General features: G+C 44.1%; 2 protein-coding genes across 2 annotated transcripts; one reads left to right on the plus strand and one right to left on the minus strand.

Annotated features, from left to right (window-relative positions):
- The first annotated feature begins 1,480 nt into the window (after positions 1 to 1,480).
- On the plus strand, positions 1,481 to 3,575 carry LOC109462467 (alpha-(1,3)-fucosyltransferase 6-like). Its single transcript, XM_019759023.1, has 2 exons — positions 1,481 to 1,562; positions 1,844 to 3,575. The coding sequence occupies exon 2, from the start codon at positions 2,093 to 2,095 to the stop codon at positions 3,452 to 3,454; it is 1,362 nt and encodes a 453-aa protein (XP_019614582.1). The 5' UTR covers positions 1,481 to 1,562; positions 1,844 to 2,092; the 3' UTR covers positions 3,455 to 3,575.
- Positions 3,576 to 4,631: 1,056 nt separating this feature from the next.
- Positions 4,632 to 7,222, minus strand: LOC109468132 (E3 ubiquitin-protein ligase MARCH5-like). The gene is made up of 3 exons (XM_019766376.1): positions 6,844 to 7,222; positions 6,174 to 6,413; positions 4,632 to 5,802 (listed from the first exon to the last, which is right to left on the minus strand). Exons 1-3 carry the CDS (start codon positions 7,058 to 7,060, stop codon positions 5,165 to 5,167), a joined length of 1,095 nt encoding a protein of 364 aa, XP_019621935.1. The 5' UTR covers positions 7,061 to 7,222; the 3' UTR covers positions 4,632 to 5,164.
- Between the last annotated feature and the right edge of the window lie 1,045 nt (positions 7,223 to 8,267).

The following is an 8,267-nucleotide window of genomic DNA, read 5'->3' on the forward strand; positions in this document are numbered from 1 at the left end:
TTCTCCCGCGGTATCTAGGTAAATCCTACACGCACACCTGGACCGATCCATTTTGTGGTGGGGGTGTAACCTTCCATTCGCGCTGGTGCTTCCACTTTTTTTCACTTTCAAAATGATATATTTACATGCTGATTGTCAATTACTTTTTGTCAGCTTATGAAATATTAGAATCTTATTGCACTGTGCTTGCACATGCATTTGGCAACGCACTGCTTGAAGACAATTCCTTTATGCCACTTTCTAGTGTCCCTAGCTCTGATCATTAAGTTGGATTTAAAATTCCTTTAATTCTCCGACAGAGCCTCCTTGTACAGGTCGATCGACAGATCGCTACTTCTAATTTTCTTCTAATCATCAACTTGTAATGAGGCTAACCAAATTAGCAGACAATGTTGCCTACTACCTGTCATCGAGTTTGTAGTTTGAACATAGCACAAAATCACAGAACGGATAACTTTCATCAAACACTATCACAACTGTTAGTCCCCTTTCATACAAAATTTCCACACACCTCAAGCCTGATACACCCCTTAAGACAAATAGTGGTTTCTCCCTCGCTATGAAGCCATTTGTTGCATGCTAAACACGTTGAGGTCGCGTATCGCATTGTCCATGGTTATAAAAACATAGCCAAAAATAGAAACTGTCTGAAACCTAAGTAACGTGTTGAGATTTTGCAATTAAGCATGTTATGTAAATATTTTAGATCTTGTCATGATTATGAATGGGAGACCTTTAAAACGTCTTCCTTTTCTTCACATGCTTTAAAAAGTATGAGCTTAACTTTTAACCTCAAGGATAGATATCGGATCTTGCAGTTACAACTTGGCAACAGGGAACTACAGTGATATTTGATCTCTTGGCTGCACTTCAAATTTGGAAGGCTCTGAATAATAATATACATAGTATCAAAGTCATGTCATTGAACGCGTAATACTGCCATAGGAAAAAGCAACCCCGTTTCATAGCAAAATCGTACCAAAATCCCAGCATTTTATGATATGAAGCTTTAAATGCATATGGCCACGATTGCGTTGCTAGACTCTTTATGTAACGTTACATACTTTTAGTGGAATAGGTGGTTTTCGTCAATGAAAAAGAGATCGATTTTCGGCCATTGCAATGACCTAACCGTGCATTTCTAAAAGATCAAAGAAACATCCAGGTGTGCGATAAGCCTGTTTCATGAACACTTCTGGTTTCCCCACCATGTCGCGAAGGTTTTGTTTTGTTTGAGAGGGGGTCATTATCAACGTATTTGTTGACAAAACAGAAACGACCTTATGCAAGGTTTCATATTACTTCCAACTGATGAAGAACACCGAAAGGAAATCCATAGAGTCACAAGATAGTATCGTTGTGTTATAATCCTATACAGTAGCATTATTTTTATTTATTTGTGAAAATTCAAGGCGGACGATCATATAGCACCAATGCAACCCAGACGTCCGAAAAGTTCTTTTCCAACAGTTTGGCAAATCGCAAGGTATGATGGGTAAACAAGATGGCAGCCCCCTGATCTAAGGAAGACTGAGTCGAAAGTCTACTGCCAGTTTCCATGTGTAAGTGATCAAAGAGCTACATTTAAAGTGGTTGATCCAGCTGTTGGTCCAATATTATTTTTTGACGCGACTTTCGTAATGTAAGTTGTGTGTAACGTTATTGAATGCAGTGTTGTAGCAAGGAGTGTAGGAACCGCTAGCTAGTCAAAGTAAACTGTAAACTGTGGTGAGATCAAGTCTTGCAAAAATATGGACATATATCGAGTCGTAACATACTGATACCTCTCCCATGTGTTTCCTTGCTGTTGTTTTCACCATTAATTTCTTTCTCTATGTTGTAGCCTACGACGTTACATCCTCGCTTGCTGACGGCAGATAAATGAATGAATGAATGGATGAAGAAAATGATCATCACTATTTGGGTTTTCCTACTTACTACACATTCAACCTGTTTCTTATAAGGCCAAAGCCTGAGTGTTAGAAGACTGAGGATTTTACCAAAGGCATTCAAACTGGCTAGCAATGGATTAGAGATAGGAGTCTAATTCTACTCTAAAGCTTTGCAGTAATACAAGGAATGACTGGATATAATGATGGCAGGTGGTACAATCCTGCCTGTCCCTGCAACTCCAGAGACTCAGCAGAGATGGCAACTGAGGATCACGTTTCAGCAAGGCTTCCAGCTGTTCATGTTGATAAACCTGGTGTTTCTGCTGCTGGTGTTGCTGTGCAGCCTTTTTCTGGAGAGTCAGGTTGAGACGGTACAACAGGATGACTATCAAAACAAAGAGTTCACCGTCCAAATCCCTACCATCGACATAGACAGTCTGTACTCAGACCCCAGATGTGACTTCAACAAAACCCTCAACATCTCTGTTGATCCCAAGTCCAAGTTCTGGAATAGCAGGTCTATCCCAAGGACTCCTGTACGGGATTACAAGGTCATCGTCATCTGGACGCGGTGGTGGGGTGTTCGGCTGTGGGGGGTCCAGGACCACTACTGCCCCTCCATGCCTGAATGTGTTTTCACGGGAGAACGAGAAGAGATTCGTAACGCCGACGCTGTTGTCTTTCACTACCATGACACTCCTAAGGTTTACTCCAAACTCGCTATGCCGCTGACACGGTTTCCTCACCAACATTGGGTGTGGTTTGCAATGGAATGTCCCATTGTGACACGACTGCGGGATCTTGTGTCGTACAGTGGCGTATTCAACTGGACCATGACGTATAGAAATGACTCGGATGTTTTGACTGCTTACGGCTCTGCTAGTCTCACCTACAAAATGTTGAGAGGAATGAAAATTGACCCTAATAAGGACTACGCACTGGGGAAAAAGCATCTAGCAGTGTGGTTTGTCAGCAATTGTTACAAATACCTACCTCGTTTTGCGTACGCAAAGGAACTTGTAAAGCACATTAGTGTGGACGTCTTCGGCCAGTGTGGGGAAGTCATCTGTTCAAAGAAAGATTTCGAGTGCTCGAACCACATCATTAAACAGTACAAGTTCTACCTGTCGTTCGAAAGTTACAAATGCCAGGAGTACATCACAGAGAAATTCTGGAGGAATGCTATTGAGAACAAAGTCGTCCCAGTTGTGTTTGGGGCCCCAAAAACTGATTACGAAAGATACGCCCCTCCTGGTTCTTTTATTCACGTAGACGACTTTGAGTCGCCTAAAGCCTTAGCAGATTATCTTAAGAACCTTGACAAAGATAAGGAGAAGTACAACCAGTACTTCAGATGGAGAACTCGCCCTCCCATGGGTGCAGTACCAGAGGATTATGGCAGGTGGTGCAATTTATGTCGAAAGCTCCATCAGGTGTGCCCTACAGAGAGAAAGGTGTACACAGACCTGGATGGTTGGTGGAAGGGGGAGGACAATGATGCCTGTGAACCTGTTGTATTGAAGGATAAGTCCAAAGACCCCATGTATGCAATATATTTTTAACAGAAGCAATGATAATTGTGTTGCAGATTTGATCCTTTGTTAGTACATGTACTGATATGGCTAACCCAGACATGTACATGTACAAATGTATATAAAATGTGATTAGGTTGTTCATGTAAAAGTGAAAAGGATATTTCATGACTTCTCATTATAGATGTATTTAATTTATGTGAATGCTCATTATAACTTTAATTTATATTAAATTATAGTTTAGTGTCATTTGCCATACATCGTATCCAATGCCAGTGTTACGCAGTAGACTTTGACTTGACTTATAACAAGCACAATACGTACTGCTGCAATTTACAGAGTGCATGTAATATTGCATATGAGTCTAATTTAAATCATTTCACATGCAATATATTTCTTGATTATGAAAGTCTCCTGTATCTGTGTGTGTGTGTGCATGTATGTGTGTGTGTCTGTATGTATACATTGTACAGGGAATTGATCTGTAGTCGCCGTATTTGGATTGTGACATTTGATGTAGGGGTACTAGTAGTCATAGGCTGTGTGTAGTTTTCCTTGGTACTGCAGCAAAAGTTATATAGGGATCGCAAAACAAGCATGACAAAGAAACAGTCCAAAGCCAGTGTTTATTCCATTAAGACAGTAAGATTTAATTTACAAGATATTTCTACTCTCATTTCAGTCCAACATTTGTGGGATGAATAGCCCTGGCAATACAGATAGACGTGACAGTATCCTGCCGACCTGCTTTCTTTTCAATGTGCACATGTATTAAAAGGCAAAAAAGGACGCTTATCTAATCCTATGTGCCTTGATTTTACTTTGCTTGAAGCATTGTAAGTTGCACTCCTCCTGGTACACCCGTACCAGCCATAATGTTAATGAGTTATCTAAAATTTAGTGTCATCTGTGTTAATAAAGTAATTCTAACTAAATTCTTTTGGTGTGCTAATCAACTTCTGGGCAAAGAATGTTAACTAAAACACCAAATACAAATGTACAGAAATTCCAAATGCTTGTATAGACACCAAATTTTGGCATTCTGCTCCGAAAAACGTTCATTTGAATATCAGAAAATTTCTTGACTTTCAGTCAGTATCATGTTGTAGGTGTCCTGTTTTATTACACTTTTATCATCACACCTCAGAAGCATGTACCAGTGAGTTGAGTTTATTGAGCCTAACCTCTCATCTCCTATCTACAAGCAGATCATACGGTGGAAAGGAAGTATCCATTGGCAAGAGGAGTGTGCATTGGCCACTGAAGGCTAATGAATACTGCGTTGCCACCGTAAGATCTGCTTGGAGATTACGATACCCTTCCTCATACCTCAGACCCTTGTACCAATGCAACAACCTCTTCAGTCCCTTGTACTAGTGCAACCTCCTCAGAACCTTGTACCAGCAGTGCAACTTCCTCAGTCCCTTGGTAAAAGTGCAACCTTCTCAGACCTTTGTACCACTAACCTGGTATCAAGTCTATCGTGGTTGGGCAGGTTTTCCTTGGAGCTTCTTAAGCTCTTCCCTGCTCCAGCTAGGTTCCCCTGGTAGATTTTTCATGGCAGGAGTTTGATTGGGCAAGTTAACTCTTGGCATGCCAAACTCTATCAGCGTACTAGTAACACTATTACCGAGCGGCCTGTTGTAATGGGCGGGGGAAAACTATTACAGCCATGAAGACAGCCTGCCCCAACTACGATAGACTGGACACCAGGTTATTGTACCAGTGCAACCTCCTTGCTCAGACCTCCGACCCTTGCACCAGGGGAACCTCTCCCTCTTCTTCCCTGGGATGGAAGTCCAGTATCACCCTGTTGGCCTGCCTCTCGTACTGCCCCTGCTTGTAGTAGATCTTCACCACCCCTTTCACCGCGATGTAGAAGATCCCTCCGAGGACCGCCCGCTGCCAGTTCGGCCTCACGCCGCGGAAGAAGAGCTTCCCGCAGATGGTGGCCATGGTGGGGAGGGCCATCGCCCCGAGGAACAGCCTCAGTCCCGACTTCACGGCGTCTGCCCCGTCCCCTCCCTCCGCAGGCTCCCGGGCGTACGCCGCCGGGGCGTGCTTGACGAAGGGAAGCTTGTTGCCGTGCCGACGCCACACCCGGAGGAGGTACTGGTCCCAGGGGATCATCCTGGCGAGGATGAGCATGTAGGGGATGGTGGGGAGCATGATCATGGCCACAAGCGGGTCGGCCTGGTCGATGGCTTGCGTGCCCTCCTGTAGGCCCATGACCTGCACCACGGTCAGGAAGCCGAACGTCCAGGAGCACCAGTACACGGAGATGCAGAAGCCGATCCCGGCGCAGTACGGACTGACGGAGAGCAGCCAGCTGTCCACGCCCTCCAGGATCTTCACTATCGGGTTGCAGCTGGGAAATACTGTGGAAGAGATGGTACAACATCCGTGAATAGTTTCATCGGGTTGGTAAGTCCTGAATAAAGACATGGGGGAGGGGTGCCGACAACGCTCAACGCTTACTTTTGAGAGCCAGCTACGTATCATGCTGAATTTAAGAAGCCTCCCCATTACGCTTTACTATATTAAAATATCAGGTAGCTACAATGCATTACGTAGTATGAAAACTGCGAATTAGGCTCTATGTAAAATGTGCCAATTACGCTCTACGTTGAATTAGAAGAGTCCATCTATGCTCAGCAGTTCATCTATGCTCTACGGCCGATTACGCTCTACGGAAAAGGGCATGCGGGCCCCCGTAAAACCAACACCCGCAATGGCTAGAAGTCCTCACCTATGATGTACTCTGCCTCACACTGTGGACACCTGACCACCGTCGTGCTGTTGCCCTTCTGTTTCTCATCGATCCAGCGCTGCAGACACGCCTCGTGAACCCACTTGCTGGTCCCGCGGCAGTGACACGGCCTCAGCCATTTGGCACTCGGTTCGTCCTCCACCGTGGCGAAACATACCCAGCATGTGGCTACAGGGACTTCTGTCTCTGTTGCTGTTGCAATTGTGGTTTTCTGAGCCTCTGTAGTAGGTTTAAAAAGAAGCATTTAATATCATAATGATGATTTTTTAAAATGAGGCCTACAATAGTTCTGTTTTTGTGAGAGTCTGAGCAACAATTATAATAATAATGTCAACTGTATCACTATATCATGGAAGGACAGAAATACACAGAATGAAATGTCATGCATCATATGTTATAATTGTAATAGCATATTGCATGTGTACTGTGTCATGTGTAGTTACGCTGTGTAACCTGTCTTTAGAAGAAAAGGATAGGCCACATGTAGGAACACATCTTGCATGGACTGTGCGTTTCAGAAAACAGAGCTGCTAGAATAGATGTGAAACAGCTCACCTCTAACCCCAAATATCTGCTTGAATATTATGCAACAACAATACGATCCCACTATTAAAACTGCAGTTGATTAATAAAAAAGATGTCCCGTTACCTTGTTTTTCCTCTATACTTGTTGAAGTGGCGCCCTGGGCACTGTCAACAACGTCAACAGTCTCGCCGTCGTGTTGAACCGGAACATCATGATGCAACACAGAACTACTCAGAGCAGTTTCGGCAGCGACCTCGGCCACCTCTTCTTCGAATTCGGGGTCAACCTCGTCAGTTTTGTCCTCCAAGACACATTGGTGCTCTTCTTCTGAGTCACTCATCTCTAGCTAATCGCCTGGATATTAGTTTATACCTTGTTTTCGACGAGAAAGTGGGCAAAAGTTACTCAGTTTGGTGCAGAGTCCAATTTTTCGTCACTCCTGTCGCCATCTTGAACGCGGAAGTGGAGCGCAACAGTGAGCAGTGCCACCTAGCGGTCTTTAAAGAAGTGCAGCCAGGTGTAAAGAATCGGAGAATCGTCTCGCTGTTTATGAGGTACAACAATGCAGATGTTGGACAAAAAGCTTTCACATCGCTTTTTTCTGAAAACGATCCATTCAGAGCTTAACTACTCGTAACATTCGTATACAGAAAAATATGAATTTGTAGCTAGGGTCTAACAAAGAGGAGGTTACATCTCACACAGGTAAATAGCGGAGGAGCTAGGTGTGGTGTGAGTTTCTTTAGATTGAATGTGCGGGGGTGAGCGCGAACGCAGACCCCCACTATCAGAAATTACGCAGCCGAGTTACCCGCGTTTGGGGTAATCGCAGGGTTCAGCAAGACCGTTTAGTGCAATGGCCAGGCCTCGCCCTGGACGATCGTCGTTTTTAATTGGGGTATAACAAAATCAAAAAAAGAGTGAAAACTAGACAAGAGAGACAGGAGGTTTTTTAACTATTTTCTTTTTTTTTCAACTTTTCGACGTGACAGAGACATAGACAAAGGAAGGGGAATAGAAAAAGGATGTGCCAAGCTACCCACGACAGGTTACTGTCCAAGTGCTCCCACCAACCCACTCCTGCCAACTTGACACATCAAAATAAAATAATGACATAAAAGACAGACATTTCACAACAAAAAACTGATACGACTAGAAGGGAACGGGGGATTAAAACCGCAGGCGTAGTTTTCCCCCTACGACCTTCGCCCAACGTACTGAAGAGCACCACTGTGCTCGGAAAGCTGCCTCACCGAGGCGTACAAAGTCTAGCTTCAGTCTTGAGCGGAGGCACTCCTTGATGTACGGCACTATCTCAACGTGGGTTATAAACGTTTTGTCAAAGAGTGCCTCACATCTCGAGGACCAAATCCGTTTCCTCGCGATAGCGATGACGTAGATTATGACATCTCTCTTACACTTTGGCCAGGAGGTTGGCACAATACCGAAGATGACCATATGTTTATTGATCCGGAAGTCTGACAATATCCATCTCCTGATGAAGCCCTCCACCCATGTCCATGTGAGTAACACTTCGTTACAGGACC

Source organism: Branchiostoma belcheri, unplaced genomic scaffold, assembly GCF_001625305.1.
Source record: "Branchiostoma belcheri isolate BF01 breed outbred unplaced genomic scaffold, Haploidv18h27 scaffold1, whole genome shotgun sequence".
NCBI lineage: Eukaryota > Metazoa > Chordata > Leptocardii > Amphioxiformes > Branchiostomatidae > Branchiostoma > Branchiostoma belcheri.